Source organism: Dipteris shenzhenensis, chromosome 27 (assembly GCF_047967505.1).
Source record: "Dipteris shenzhenensis isolate YYH24624 ecotype China chromosome 27, Dip_SZ_1.0, whole genome shotgun sequence".
Lineage (NCBI taxonomy): Eukaryota > Viridiplantae > Streptophyta > Polypodiopsida > Gleicheniales > Dipteridaceae > Dipteris > Dipteris shenzhenensis.
In genome coordinates, this window is record NC_141622.1 from 10,987,284 (window position 1) to 11,003,497 (window position 16,214).

The following is a 16,214-nucleotide window of genomic DNA, read 5'->3' on the forward strand; positions in this document are numbered from 1 at the left end:
AGCCGGGGGTCTGGGTCTAGGAACCACTTTGAATCTGATCCTTGCACCAAAAGACCTACAACCTTGATAGGCTGAAAAGCAGACTCAAGCAAGATGTCCTCTATGGACCTGAGCAATCTACCACCATCCTGGACACTAAAAACCAAAGCATCCTCCTGTGCATCTTGAAAGGCCAAAACCTGAAGCGGAACACCGCCTCTCGAAAAAGTACCTGCCCAAGTGGAGGAAGTGAGTGGCATATCATCTGTGTCTACCCAAACCTCTGGAAGGGCTGCCTCAATCTGCAAGATCCTCCCTGCACTCCCTCTGAGATGTCCTGTCAACCTTGATTTGGTCTCCTCTGGAAGCCTGCGGAAAGCTTTCCAAGACCCCATAGAAGATGCAGGTTCCCTCTCCCACTTGGACCATTGCATGTAGAGTGAGGCACCCAGTGGTCTGCCATGATCATCTAAAATACTGTCATTCCACATGATGGGTTGCCTATCAATCTCTTCCTGAGAGGAAGGAGGAATCCTCCGAAGAGTGCTTCTGAAACTGGCCCAAGCTTTTAGAATGGCAACCATGAGAGGGAACGAAGGTGATCTAAGGTGTACTGTGGTGAAGATCCACCTAACACTGATCATCCAGTCTCCTCCTGAAGAAGGTGTGCACCTCTATATGCTGTTGATAAGAAAGTCCTTCCACGATTCCTGCCTGGCATAAGTCCCCACACCACCATCTTGCAAAGTAAAGCTCAGAATGCCTTGGCTGCTGCTCCTCCCCGCTCCCTTGCTGCACCCTCTCCCTCAGCCCGTCTCTCCCTCTTTCCCTTGCCCTCAGCCCCTCCCTCTCCCTGAGCCGCTCCCTCCCTTCCCCTCCTCCCCTTCAGCCCGCCCCCTTCCTGCTCGCTTCCTCTCCTCCCCCTCACAGCCTGCTCCCCCGCCCCCTCACCCTGCCTGCTCCCTCGCCCCCTCCCTGCCCCTCCGCCCCCTCCCTGCCTGCTCCCCCGCCCCCTCTTTGCCTCTCCGCCCCCTCCCTTCCTCTCAGCCCGCCCCCTGCTCCCCCGCCCTCTCCCTGCCTCTCCGCCCCCTCCCTGCCTGCTGCTCCCCCGCCCCCTCTCTACCTCTCAGCCTCTGCCCCTGCTCCCCCGCCCCCTCCCTGCCTCTCCGCCCCCTCCCTGCCTGCTCCCCCGCCCCCTCCCTGCCTCTCCGTCCCCTCTCTGCCTCTCAGCCCGCCCCCTCCTCTCCCTCTCCTCCCCCTTCCCTTCACTCCCAGCCCGCCCCCTTCCAGCTTCTCCTTCCTCTCCCTTTCCTATTCCTAGCCTGCCCCCTCCCTCCCTCTCAGCCTGCCCCTCTCCCCTTCAGCCTCTCAGCCTCTCCCCTTTACCCCTCCCCTTCTCGCCCCTTACCCCTGCTCCCTCCTCGCCTCCTTCCCCTTTTTTCTACCCCCCTTTCTCCCGCAGCTTTTCTTTGGAGCAGAAGGAGCCCTTAATTTGTTAGAGTCGGCCTCCTCACCTCGATGGGCGATGGATACTCCGTCAGCCAATCCTACTCCACCTCCACCGGCCGCGAAAACTATTACCTTTTCTAAAGACGAGTTGCAGCAGCTCAAGAAGGATGTAGAGATTGAATGCTCTACCACGTTGCTAGCACGCATCTGCGGGTCTCACCCCTCTAGATCCCAAGCCAGAGACTGGATGCTTGCGGCTCTCCCCCCAGACCTCACTCCACGATTGTTAGATGTTCGTCTTCTGGGACGAGGTTTTTTCCAGGTTGTTTTTGACACTCCAGAGGCTGCAAGCACTGTGCTCAAGGCTGAGTTTTTACACCTGGGACACAGGAAGATCTTCTTTGAAGCCTTTCATATTGGTTTCGACCCAGTGGAGGCAGATAAGAAAATCTTTTCGCTCTTCATCAGATTCCCCGGGCTTCCCCAGGTTTACCATCGACTTCTTTTTGTTATTGGGGAGCATTTTGGCACAGTTGCTGAGATCCCACCCCTCCCTGGGTTGCCATTGACTGCAGCAGAGGCAACCAAGGCTGATGGGGTACCTAGAGTTAGGGTCCTTTGCAAGGATCCTAACCTCAAGATGGATCATGTTTTGACCAGCGCCCGGATGGTTCCTTTTTTCACCAGAGAGTAGAGATTTCAGGCAGACAGGACCAGTGCAGGATTTGCAAGACCATTGGACACTTTGCCAGGGATTGCCCCAAGAAGAAGAAAAGGCCCAAGAAGCCCTTTGGTACAGTTACCCCCCCATGGCCTCGACAGGGGGGACAGGGGGGTGGTATAGGTCCAGCACTTGCTCCTCGGCCTCGACAGAGGGGTGGAATAGGTCCAGCACCTGCTCCTCGACCTTCGCATGGCGGTCCTCCTCAGATTGGTGGTGGTACAGGTCCCAAGTCTGTTTCAATTATGTTGAGGTGTGTGCAAAGTTTTGTCATTATCGGATATGCTTTGCATGGTCGACATATTATTTATTCAAGAGCACAAGCTGGATTCTAGAGATTGTGCCAAGTCAGGCAAGTTGCTTTCTGGCCATACTTTTTGGTCGCCTGCCTTGGGCACCAGGGGGGGCACCTCTATTTCAGTTTCGTAGTCGGTTCTCCCCTTAGTTATTGGGCATGGAGTCATTATTCCCTCTAGAGCTCAGTGGATTATTCTTTTGATTGGAGGGCGTAAGGTTGGTTTCCTTAACCTGTATGCCTCCAACATTAGAGGGGAACGTGTCCTTATGTGGAAGACTTTGCTCTCCTGGGCCCCCATTGTGGATTCATGGGTGATTGGAGGTGACTTTAACATGGTCGAGTTACCGTCAGACAAAAAAGGGGGTAGAGAAGGCGGACTTCACTCTTTGGAGAGAGCAGCTTGGGATGCCTTCCTTTTTCACTTCTGTGGCAGAGATACTTGGTGTGATGATGCCTTTCTTATTCAGCCACAGTCCCTCCTGTTCTCTTGGTCGAACAGGAGGCAGCAGATGCCTATTCATGCACGCATTGACAGATTCTATGTAGATGACTGGGCACTAGACAGAGGTGGATCGATATGCATTTTTTCTCTACTCTTGGCCCTAGACATAGTAGAGAGAGTGTATCCCAGCTTATTGACTCACATGGGGTTTTACAAACAGAGCCTGATGATGTCTTACGCATAGCTTCAGATTTCTATGCCACCCTTCTTACTGCTGATCCTGAGACACATGATAGAGAGGATGCTAGACAGGCTAATTGGCAGAACATCCCTGTGTTGGTGAATCCGGGTATGCATGTTCTACTCGACGCACCTTTCACCAACATAGAGTTCAGGACTGCACTTTCAGCCCTTCACAAGGGCAAGTGCCCAGGTTCAGATGGCCTCACCCCGTCTTTTTTCATTGCATTTTGGGATATGATTGGAGACTATATTACTTCAGCCCTGCAGGCCATTTGGAACTTTGGCGAGATGCCTGGGTCCCTTACGGAGGGTCTCATCCACCTTATCCCAAAAGGAGGTAGCAGAAATTTATTGTCCCAGTGGAGGCCTATCACACTTCTGGGGACTTGTTACAAGATTCTGGCCAAGGCTATCAGCCTCCGATTGCAGCCACTTCTCGCTGATCTCATTCATGACACTCAGACGGGATTTGTGCATGGCAGAAGCATTTTTGATAACATTTTTTCTTTCTGGGAAGCTTCAGAGTGGGCCATGCAGAGTGGCCAGAATCTTGCCATTCTACTTTTGGATTTCGAAAAAGCTTATGACAGAGTAGATTGGGGTTTTTTGGAGGGCACCCTTCTATGCTTTGGCTTTACTGATGCTTGGATCAGAGGTGTTTCCTCTTTGTACAGATCAGCCCACAGCCAGGTACTTATTGGTGGGGTAAGGGGTGAGAGATTTCAGATTTCGAGCTCAGTCCGTCAGGGATGCCCCCTTGCTCCTTTCCTTTTTTTGTTCGTGGCCGAAGCTCTGAGTATCTATGTTAGATCTCAAGCTGACATCTTTGGGCTGAGACTTTCCATCAGAAGGGAAGAGGAGCTACTTGACAGTGAGTTGGCAGATGACACAGCAGTTTACTTGGATGCCACCCCACAAACGCTCACTTCTTTCAGGACAGCATTGGATTTATTTTGCTTGGCGGCAGGGGCGCGTATAAATTGGCATAAATCCAATGGCTTTTGGATCAGTGATGAGGACACTCCAGTTTGGGGGCTTGACATAGGATTCAATTGGGTTCAAAGGGGTGAGCCTATCAGGTATTTGGGCTGCCAGGTCGGCTTGGATATTTCTACCACGCAGCAGTTTGCTCCCGTTTTGGAGAGCATCAGAAGGAATCTTCTTTTTTGGAGCTCAGCCAAGCTGGATCTTGCCTCTAGAGTTGTGGTGGTCAACCAGGTCCTCTTGGCCACAGCCTGGTTTTTTTGTTCATGTTGGTGCCGTTCTAGGGACTGCATCATTCAGCTCAGAAGACCGATCAGAAACTTTCTCTGGAGTGGGGGCTTGATGGCACAGTAGATGCCTTAGCCAGGGTGGCTTGGGAGACCCTCATCCTCCCTACACAGGAAGGGGGTCTCAATATTATTGATCCTGATTTACAGTGCAGAGCTTTACTTTGCAAGATGGTGGTGCGGGGACTTATGCCAGGGCAGGAACCGTGGAAGGACTTTCTTATCAGCAGCATACAGAGGTGCACACCTTCTTCAGGAGGAGACTGGATGAGCAGTGTTAGATGGATCTTCACCACAGCACACCTCAGATCACCTTCGTCCCCTCTCATGGTTGCCATTCTGAAAGCTTGGGCCAGTTTCAGAAGCACTCTTCGGAGGATTCCTCCTTCCTCTCAGGAAGAGATTGATAGGCAACCCATCATGTGGAATGACAGTATTTTAGATGATCATGGCAGACCACTGGGTGCCTCACTCTACATGCAGTGGTCTAGGTGGGAGAGGGGACCTGCATCTTCTATGGGATCTTACACGGAGTCATTATTCCCTCTAGGGCTCAGTGGATTATTCTCTTGATTGGAGGGTGTGAGGTTGGTTTCCTTAACCTATATGCCTCCAACATTAGAGGCGAACGTGTCATGATGTGGAAGGATTTGCTCTCCTGGGCCCCCATTGCGGATTCATGGGTGATTGGAGGTGACTTTAACATGGTTGAGTTACCGCCAGACAAAAAAGGGGGTAGAGAAGGAGGACTTCACTCTTTGGAGAGAGAAGCTTGGGATGCCTTCCTTTTTCACTACTGTGGCAGAGATACTTGTTTGGACGATGCATTTCTTATTCAGCCACGGTCCCTTCTATTCTCTTGGTCGAACAGGAGGCAACAGATGCCTATTAATGCACGCATTGAGAGATTCTATGTAGATGATTGGGCACTAGACAGAGGTGGATCGGTATGCATTGCTACTGGGGTTTCCACTTCAGACCACCTTCGTGTCGTGCTAGCTATCTTAGAGCCTCACTTGAGAGGCCGGTCTCCCAACATCAAGATTCCAGATGCCTTGTACATAGAGGAGGACCTTACAGAGGCAGCCAGGCAGATATGGGTTTCTTGTGTCCAGGGTGGGCAGCCATTTCCATCACATGTAGCTGCTGCCCTTTTTGGTATTATCGACTTCTACCTCTCAGTTACTTGTACCAGGAGACGAGATATTCTCAGATGTGAGATTGGTGTTCGCCAGCAGTTGGCAGCTTTGCAGAGGGAAGAGCAGAAATGGCCTTCAGATGCTTGGATTCAGGAGCGCCTTGTTGCAGCAAGGGCTCATCAGCAAATATTGCTTGATTAGACAGCAGAGTATGCCTTTCATGCACGGGAGTCCTTCTGGATTCATATGGGTGGCAGAGTCAATAAACACTTTTTCTTCACTCTTGGCCCTAGACATAGTAGAGAGAGTGTATCCCAGCTTATTGACTCACATGGGGTTTTATAGACAGATCCAGATGATGTCATGCGCATAGCTTCAGATTGTTATGCCGCCCTTCTTACTGTTGATCATGACACACGGGATAGAGAGGATGCTAGACAGGTTATTTGGCAGAGCATCCCTTTGTTGGATATGCACGTTTTGCTTGATGCACCTTTCACCAACACAGAGTTCAGGACTGCACTTTCAGCCCTTCACAAGTGCAAGTGCCCAGGTTCAGATGGCCTCACCCCTTCTTTTTCATTGCATTTTGGGATATGATTGGAGACTACATTACATCAGCCCTGCAGGGCATTTGGGACTTTGGCGAGATGCTCGGATCGCTCACAGAGGAATTCATCCACCTTATCTCGAAAGGAGGTTGTAGAAATCTAGTGTCCCAGTGGGGGCCTATCACACTTCTGGGGACTTGTTACAAGATTCTCGCCAAGGCAATCAGACTCCAATGGCAGCGCCTTCTCCTAGATCTTATTCATGACACTCAAACGGGATTTGTGCATGGCAGAAGCATTTTTTATAACATTTTCTCTTTCTGGAAAGCTTAGGATTGGGCCATGTAGAGCGGCCAGAATCTAGCCATTCTACTCTTGGATTCTGAGAAAGCTTATGACAGAGTAGATTGGGGTTTTTTGGAGGGCTCCCTTCAACGTTTTGGCTTTACTGATGCTTGGATCAGAGGTGTTTCCTCTTTGTACCGATCAGCCCACAGCCAAGTACTTATTGGTGGGGTAAGGGGTGAGAGATTTCAGATTTCCAGATCAGTCCGTAAGGGATGCACCCTTGTTCCTTTTCTTTTTTTGTTCGTGGTCGAAGCTATGAGTATCTGTGTTAGATCTCAAGCTGACATCTTTGGTCTGAGACTTCCCATCAAAAGGGAAGAGGAGCTACTTGACACTGAGTTGGCAGATGACACAGCAGTTTACTTGGATGCCACTCTACAGACGCTCACTTCTTTAAGAACAGCATTGGATTTATTTTGCTTGGCGTCAAGGGCACAGATAAATTGGCGTAAATCCAATGGCTTTTGGATCAATGATGAGGACACTCCAGTTTGGGGGCTTGACATAGGATTCACTTGGGTTCAGAGGGGTGTGCCTGTTAGGTATTTGGGCTGCCAGGTCAGCTTGGATATTTCTTCCACGCAGCAGTTTGCTCCCGTGTTGGAGAGCATCAGAAGGAAGCTCCTTTTTTGGAGCTCAGCCAAGCTGGATCTTGCCTCTAGAGTTGTGGTGGTCAACCAGGTCCTCTTGGCCACAGCCTGGTTTGTTTGTTCATGATGGTGCCGTTCTAGGGATTGCATCACTCAACTCAAGAGACTGATAAAAAATTTTCTTTAGAGTGGGCTTGATAGCACAGCAGATGTTTTAGCCAGAGTTGCTTGGGAGACCCTCATCCTCCCTACACAGGAAGGGGGTCTCAATATTATTTATCCAGATTTATAGTGCAAAGCTTTACTCTGCATGACAGTGGTGCGGGGACTTATGCCAGGGCAGGAACCGTGGAAGCCATTTCTTTTTAGCAGCATACAAACGTGCACACCTTCTTCAGGAGGAGATTGGATGAGCAGTATTAGGTGGATCTTCACCACAGCACACCTTAGATCACCTTCGTCCCCTCTTATGGTTTCCATTCTGAAAGCATGGGCTAGTTTCAGAAGCACTCTTTGGAGGATTCCTCCTTCCTCTCGTGAAGAGATTGATAGGCAACCGATCATGTGGAATGACGTATATTGGATGATCATGGTAGACCACTTGGTGCCTCACTCTACATGCAATGGTCCAGGTAGGAGAGGGAACCCGCATCATCTTTGGGGTCTTGGAAAGCTTTCCGCAAGCTTCCAGAGGAGACCAAATCTCAGTTGCCAGGACATCTCAGAGGGAGTGCATGGAGGATCTTGCAGATTGAGGCAGTCCTTCCAGCGGATTGGGTAGACACAGATGGTATGCCACTCACTTGCTTCACTTGGGCAGGTACTTTTACGAGAGGCGGTGTTCAACTTCAGGTGTTGGTCTTTTGAGATGCACACGAGGATGCTTTAGTTTTTAGTATGCAGGATGGTGGCAGATGGCTTAGGTCCACAAAGGACATCTTGCTTGAGTCTACTTTTCAGCCTATCAGGGTTGTAGGTCTTTTGGTACAGGGATCAGGTTCAGAGTGGTTCCTCGACCCAGACCCCCAGCTACTCTCCACCGGATCTTGGAGGCTTTGGCTCTACGGGGGAGTTCCCATTAGGTATTTGCAGTGGGACCCTGGAGAGTGGGAGTGGATTGACCCAGGGCATCGAGAGAAGAGCATCCCCTTCTTTTATTACACGGTCAGTAATACCAGGAGATTTCAACTCAGTAGTAGAGGTTGGAGACCTTCCGGAGCTCCTCATTGGGAGACATTTGATATCACTGCAGATCTGCAGAGGTGCTACTCTGGAAATCCTATAGGAATAGAAAGATCACTCTCTTCTTTTGGCTTTCTATCCATGGTGGGATTGCAGTGAACCTTTGGAGATCCAGGTTCGGAGCCGACCCTACTTGCCCTCGTTGCCCATTGCTTATGGAATTGCAGACAGGTGAGAATGATTTGGATGGGGGTAGCCAAGATTTTCAGCCACTTTGCCCACTCCCCATTCTTTATGACATGGGACTCAGTGGCTCAGTGGCTTGGCTTTCTCTTACAGGACCTCAAGTATTCTATGAGAGACTTGACTCCTCTTGGGCCATTTCGATTCGACGTCATCAGATTGAGTCCTATTCGTTAGATGTGGTACCACACCTTCCTTTTGCAGCTGTACATGCCTTTGTAGATACCTCTTGGGAGATTCTAGCGAGCATAGCATCATGGCATATCTGGAGAGTTAGATGCACAGAGGCTTTGGAGGATACTCAGGTTCATCCCTCGCACACATTGGCTAGTATCTGGACAGATATCTGGACAGACACCATACATACCTTGATGGCCGTATGGATGAGTATGCAGGGAGACTCCCATGCAGCTAGGAGGGCTTCTTTTTTCGGGGAATGGAAGGATTCTCCTTTCTTCTTTGAAACTCCTACAGGATTGAGGTGGCACTTTCAGCCTTAGCCTTGGTTGTTTTCCACCTCACTTTGAGGGGGTTTTATTTATCCTCACGATTTCATGATGTATTCCGCTTTGAGCTTGCTCTCGCGGGTTTTTTCTCTTACTTAATAGAAGTCTCTTTCTTGGGAAAAAAAAGAAAAAAAGAACACACTAGGTGAGGTTTGGTATCACCCCTCCCTTGCGGACCCATTTTTGGAGATGCCTTTGGAGATTGCACAAGAGACCAATCTCTATGCTCTTTTGTCTCTTCTAGCTTGGTGGTCTTCTTATTAACCTTTAGAGAGAGGTTTTATTATAGAAACCTGGTGCCCAAGATGCTTTGCAATGATAGAGTGCACTCAGCATTGCTTATGGAGTTCCAACGAGACCCAAAGGATATGCCATTGCATTACATGCTTGCTTGGCAAAATGAGGCGAGGTACTTTCATCATCAAGGCCTGCATGTGTTTTATGGGGGATCAGATTTGGGCAATGAGCTTTTGGTTCGAGGAGGGACCCCCTGGGCCACTCACTTGGACTGGGTATGACTTTCCATCGTTAGGTGCCATTCCTTCTTCATAGATTCGGCATGGGAGATTAGGTAGTCTCATAGCATGGAATGTTTGACAATAAAATGTATAGATACAATTGAGGGTGAGGGCACTTAGACTTACACTTTCCTGTCCCTTTGCATGATGTGGCATGACATCATCCACAATCTTATGGCCACCTGGAGCGGGATTTCGTGCTGCTCAGGCTGGAGAGAATCTATCATGAGGGACTGGGACCACATATTCTTTTTCTCACCCCCCTCTAATCGATAGAAGTCTGTTTCTTTAAAAAAAGAGAGAAGAATAGAGAATCAGTCGGGGACTTGACAGGGCATTGATTCTTTTTCCTTTTACTATCCCTTCTTAAAAGCAGCCTTACGAGAAAGTTTTGAACGAGGTGAGTTTTTGTTAAGAAATATTTTTCTGTCCGTCAGTTAATCTAGTTCTGAATTGTGGACTTTTTTTTTTTTCCCCATAAAAGAGACTTCTATTAAGAAAGAAACCCGCTAGAGCAAGCTCTGTGCGGAAATACACCATGCTAAGCATGTAATAAAAACACCTCAGAGGAATGAGGTAGAAAGAAACCAAGGCTGAGGCTGAAAATGCCATCTCAACCCTGTAGAAGTCTCAGCAAAGAAGGGAGAGGCTCTCCAATCTCTGAGAAAAGTAACTCTCCTGGAGGAGGCTGCTCGAGATGATCCTTGCATGGTCGCCCAAATGGCCATTAGAGTGTGTATCGTATCTGTCCAAGTACTGGCCAAGATCTGAGAAGGGTGAACCTGAGAACCCTCCAAAGCCTCAGTGCACCTGGCTCTCCAAATGTGCCATGCTGCAATGCTACCTAGCATCTCCCATGGAGAGTCGACCGAGGAGTGAGCAGCCCTGAATTGTGGACTTTTATAGTAGAGCAGGCAGATATTTACTCCAGCAAAATCAATAAGCATAAACTTTTTACGGATTTCTGTTGTCCTATGAGCAGGGGCTGTCTGCAGGACTGTTGAGGCAGGCCACATACACCACTGCTCGTCTTGGATCCTTCAGGTAGTAGCCTCCTTGTTTTACTTTTCGAATGAGAATAAACGGGAACATGTAAAAACTTCAGATTCTTAACTCTGGGAAACTGAATTCAACAATACTGAATATTGCAGGATATTGACAAAAAAGGCCACACAAGCAAATGAAGGAAAGCCACTTCCCCTCTATCAAAATGCTTTATGTGGTCTTACAGCTGGAGCAATCGGTGCATGTGTTGGAAATCCAGCCGATTTGGCACTTGTGAGGATGCAAGCTGATAATACTTTGCCACCTAGTCAAAGGAGAAATTACAAAAACGTTATTGATGCACTTGTAAGGATTGCTAGGGAGGAGGGAACGTTGGCACTTTGGAAGGGAGCTGGGCCCACAGTTGTACGAGCAATGTCCTTAAACATGGGCATGCTTGCTTCTTATGATCAGAGTGTTGAATTCTTTAGGGACAAATTGAATCTCTCAGAGGCCACCACACTAATTGGTAAGTGACACACTAGGTTTCTCCATAATAAGTTGAGCGTGAATTCTGATCTTTTAATAGTTTTCTGAGCATGACGCGGCTTTACACTGGTTTTACATGTACATCACATAGGTTCAGGCTCCGCCGCCCTTGTTTTTAGATTCACACTGGTTTTACATTTGCATTCATAGGATCAAGCTCTGCCCTTCTTGACCCTCTAAATTGATGCATCTTGTTTGTGTGGGTTGAGCTCGTTTTGAGAACTCCCCTCGTGATGTACTCGTGTGGGCATGGATTTTCTTGAACTGATGCTTTACAGGGACAATAGACTGAACGTTTTTTTACAAAGATTCTTAGAGGAAACTTGAACTTTGTGAACACCATTTGCCTTACATCCTTTTTGGTATTTCTTCTATTTTATTTCTGGAAATCATGTCTATGACAACAGAAATATTGTATTTATCTACACGTGTAGTTTTGCATATCATTTTTTGTTGACTCCAGGCATGATACGAATGGTTCATACTGTTCTGTCCTTTAATGCCACATTCTTTCTTGGATGTTTGTCGCTTTTCAAAAGGAGTAACATATTTCTATTATCCTTGAGAGAGAAGAAAGTGATTAGCTTTTTGGAAGACACTTTCAGTTTTTCTCAATTTTATTCAACTACATTGTTAAATTTGTTTTGATGGAGACACTTAAAAGCAATGTTTGTCTCATATCAATAGATTCCTATTACCATTGGATATTTGGTATTCAATAGTATGGAGCAACATGTTGTTGCTATTTTCGGAGGCGTGCATATATGAGGTTAGTGCATAGGGTCTAATTTAAGGGTGTCTAGATGACCACCACCTTTTTCTACCACCAGCTCCTTCAGGCAGAGGAGACTGCGCAGGTGAGGGCAGCTAGGGAGGAGGTGTTATCCCACATCCCCTCAGTGTTTTTCCCGCATATGATGAGCTAGATAGATACCCCTTTCATTGATAAGGAGCTTCTTGAAGCCCTCAAGGCCCTCCCGCTGCAGAAATGCACTGGGGAGGATGGTCTTTTCCCAATGTCCTTCCATAGTTAGTGGGTGCATCTAGTCACCCTACTGCAACTAACCTTTCTAAGAGACATTTGATGCAAGGTTAGATGCTGACGGATATGTATTTATGTACACACACACACACACACACATACAGAGAGAGATACACATACATATACACATGCACTTTTTTGAAAGATCATAGTGGTAGGAAGAGAAGCAAGCTAACACTAGGAATGGAAAGGAAAGATAACAAGCATAATGGAAATGGAAAGAAAATGAAAGCAATGGACGAGTACTCACATGATACCAAAGAGCTTGATGTTGACTGATGTGATAGACAATAGACAAGTACAACACTATATAGTGTGACACTAGACTCTAGAAAGCCATAGTGTATATGGGATGACTCCCAATATGACACGTGGCATGTCTAGGACTCACTAGACTATAAAACACACCTAGAACACTCATTTTAGACTCACTTTGGCTTCATATTCCAACACCCCCCGTTGAAGGCAAGATGAGAGACTATTGGAATTGAATCAAGACCAAAACATGACAATGACAATCATCAAACTGTGCACCCCACGTAACTCAGAGGCTAAAATCTGAGCATGTTTAGAGGTTGATCCAAGCACTCTCATGGCTTGAGACTCAACATGCTCAGAGGCTCACGTTATAGCATGGCTACATGACCAGCTCATAAGTCTAGGAATACACCAACATCCTGGAAGTTGGCTAGGCCTGATAACGGGCCCTATCAAAGCCAATACATGGCTCCCACAGTACATCCCCCTCTAAACCTATCAAATCCAATACATGGCTCCCACAGTACATCCCCCCTTTGGCTTCATAGCAGGACATGTTAGGAAGCCACACACCAAAATAGAAAAACCAATACATCTTTTTAGGAGGACTATCCAAGGCATAGGACCTTTAGACTCAATGAAAACCAAACACTCAATACATATCATTTTAGGGGAACTACCCAGGGTAGAGAATTCCAAAATACATCAAGCTGTAGAAATAATAAAAAAAGATCTCTTAGAAGTAAGAGATGTCCTCCAAGTAGCTAAGGCACGTGTGCACATCCCTGCGAGTCGATGATGATGTCGATGAAGCGCTAGGTAGGAATGCCCCAAAATATGAGTCGGTGAAGTCCATGGGGTAGCTACATGGAGCAATCACATGATGACTCTCAAAATGCCAGAAGAAGAGTCACCAATGTTGAAGTAGAAGCCTCAGTTACCACGACCAATCGCGAAGTCAATCAATGCGAAGTACTTGAGGCACCAATCAAATAAGCAATGTTGAAGAAGTCACTTGTTGTTGATGTAGAGTGTTCTACATCAAGCTCGATGATATGCACTAATCAGAGAGATCATTGTAGTAGAGTGTGTCGGAGTAGTATCGGAGAACTTACATCTAGCTCGGGAAATCTTCACCAAAGTTTGGAAGACTCCATGGCTGAAAAAGAGTAGAAATGCAAGTGTCACTATGAAAAGATCACCTTGATAAGTTCTTCATGAACTGGAGCAAGTCTGGAACTTCTTCATGGCAAACAGAAGTAGAAGGACAGCAGCTCCAAGAGAATGACGGGCAAAATATGGCCATCAACTTGTGGGCAGCAGCTCCAAGAGAATGTCGGGCAGAAGGAGAAAATGGCGGACTGGAGCAGAGGTCAACAACGAAGAGGATGAACAACTCCACGTTGAGCTGGCTGCATCATGCTTGCGCTATCAAATCATTGAGCTCCAAAACGAAATTCGCGCACAGAAACAAATTTAGTCACTTCTTGCAAGGGCTGTAACTTTTCACAGAAAACTCGGATTGCAATGATGTAAAATCAAAATTTTTAGTACTCAAGGTCCTCTACAACTTTGCTGAAGACACAAAACCGTGATTCTACTTTTGGATCCGGATAGAAGCATCACATTGTCCACACGTCACAGAAAAATGTAGCTGAAGGAAGGAGAAGAGAGGTGGCAGATCATGGCGTGGAGAAGAGAGCTCAAGGAAGGAGAGAAGAGGGCAGCCTTCCAAGGAGGATGAGATAGAGTAGCTTCATTGGCCTCCCTCACCTCAACCTCTTGGAAGGGAAAGGGAAAGGGAAAGAGAGATCAGGGCTAGGAAATTGGCTTTGATACCACGTGATAGATCATAGTGGTAGGGAGAGAAGCAAGCCAATAGTAGGAATGGAAAGGGAAGATAACAGGCATAATGGAAATGGAAAGAAAATGAAAGCAATGGACAAGTACTCACATGATACCAAAGAGCTTGATGTTGTCTGATGTGATAGACAATAGACAAGTACAACACTATATAGTCTGACACTAGACTCTAGAAAGCCATAGTGTATATGGGATAACTCCCAATATGACACGTGGCATGTCTAGGACTATAAAACACACCTAGACCACCTAGAACACCTCACGCTTGGATAAATGCTGAATATCCAAAAGATCTTGCCAAAGGAAGCAGTAAGGAATCTGGATCTGAGACATTGCTATAGTAGAAACAGAAAGTCACAAGTGATAGGGAAATGCCAAAAAAGATGGATCAAAGATTTCCTAGGAGCTAGACATCTGTGACAAATAACAGGAGCAATATGTCTACGTGCTAGGAATTGACCACCCCTAACATCACCCACCATAGAAACACGTGTCGACAAAGAGGCAATTCACAACTACACACACACACACAAGTTACTATGAGGTAGCCACAAAGGACCATGTAGGAGCCTCTGTGATGTGAGACCCTCTTAGTATTCATCTTGGGTATGGATCCCAATTAGTGGCCTCGCCCTTCAAGATTTTCTCATTGTATCTATTTCTTTTATCATCATAGACCCTTCGGTCTTTTGGAGACTTTAATAAACATTATTTGTTTCTCCTAAAGGGAGGGTATCAAAACGACATTCATTAGTGGCATCCGATTACTCTCTTAGACATCGGCATAGAAGAGGCCAAGGTCTCAAGCTTGTGGTTGTGCCCATGTCTCCTTGACATCATACTCGACATGTAGACCAGTTTTTAACACAAGAGTATCCTAGACAACATCTTTACCTTGTAGGGCCACTTGCGATCTTACTCTTGGATTTGGAAAAGGCCAGCGACATGGTGGATTGGACATTGTTGGATGGGGCTATGAGGATATTAGCCTTCTCAGAGCATTGGGCATTGGGATTTCAACTTTGTATGCAAGCAGAACTCCAACCAAATGTTGATTTTATTTTAGACGGGGTAGCACTACCTTGGTGACATAGACTACCATGGCTAGCACTATCCTCCTCTATGACCCTATTAGTTGAGGGTGATTAGGGATGCTAGTATGTGCACACATGCAGGTGGTTTGAGAGATTGGGATTCCACATGGACAAATTACCTGCCTTCTAGGACAACATTAAGGTGCCATCTCTTCCACTCAGATATCACAAGGTCAATCAGGTCATATGTGAGGACCTTCTATAGCTATACACATTTAGGACCTGGTTGGCACCAAGTGAGAAGTGCATCTTCTATAGAGAGTGCATCTCCGAGGAGCCCACCAGGGTATACACAGATCTACCTTCCACATTCACTGAGGATCTCTGTTGGACAACTCCGTGTTTCATCACATCGACTCCGCACTTGGAGTGGACGAGATGAGGGATTACCCAAGGAGAGTACCATGTGCACCTTGTGTAATCGAAAGTGATCGAGTCAGAAGAGCACTTTCATCTTCAAATGCCATGCATACAATAAGATCCAAGGCTGCTATCATTGTCTCTTTAGAGGTGGCTTCAGACGGCTCTCCTGGTTCCTCTTCTATCCATACTAGAGATGCCTAGCCACCTTCATACATGAGGTAATTAGGCATAGAGAGCGCATACTCAGATCACTGAGACAGGGACAGGGCACACAAATAGACTCATCTTAGAGCATGATTAGGGAGTTCTTCCACCCAAATCAGATAGTACCAGAGATGGAAGGTGAAAACACAATACACTTGATAGAAGACGAAAGCACAGATCCTATGTGGGGACATCCCATCCATGTTCAATGCTGAAGCACGACCAACACAAAGCCATCGCCAAGAGGTCACAATGTACCACGTCCACAGTTAGCCGCCAACACTCTAAAACTCTGACCTTATGCTAATATAGACCTACCCACAACCACCATGGCCTTTGTCAGACACAGAGCCATCGCCGAGAGGTCACGGCGTACA

General features: G+C 47.2%; 1 protein-coding gene across 3 annotated transcripts in view; it reads left to right on the forward strand.

The window, feature by feature from the left end:
* Positions 1-16,214, forward strand: part of LOC147883849 (mitochondrial dicarboxylate/tricarboxylate transporter DTC-like) — a 103,385-nt gene that overhangs the window by 31,176 nt on the left and 55,995 nt on the right. For all 3 annotated transcript variants that reach the window (XM_087398740.1, XM_087398742.1, XM_087398741.1), the window contains exons 3-4: positions 10,463-10,524; positions 10,632-10,993. In XM_087398740.1, coding sequence (XP_087254866.1) covers positions 10,463-10,524; positions 10,632-10,993 — 424 coding nt within the window. The remainder of the gene's footprint in view (positions 1-10,462; positions 10,525-10,631; positions 10,994-16,214) is intronic.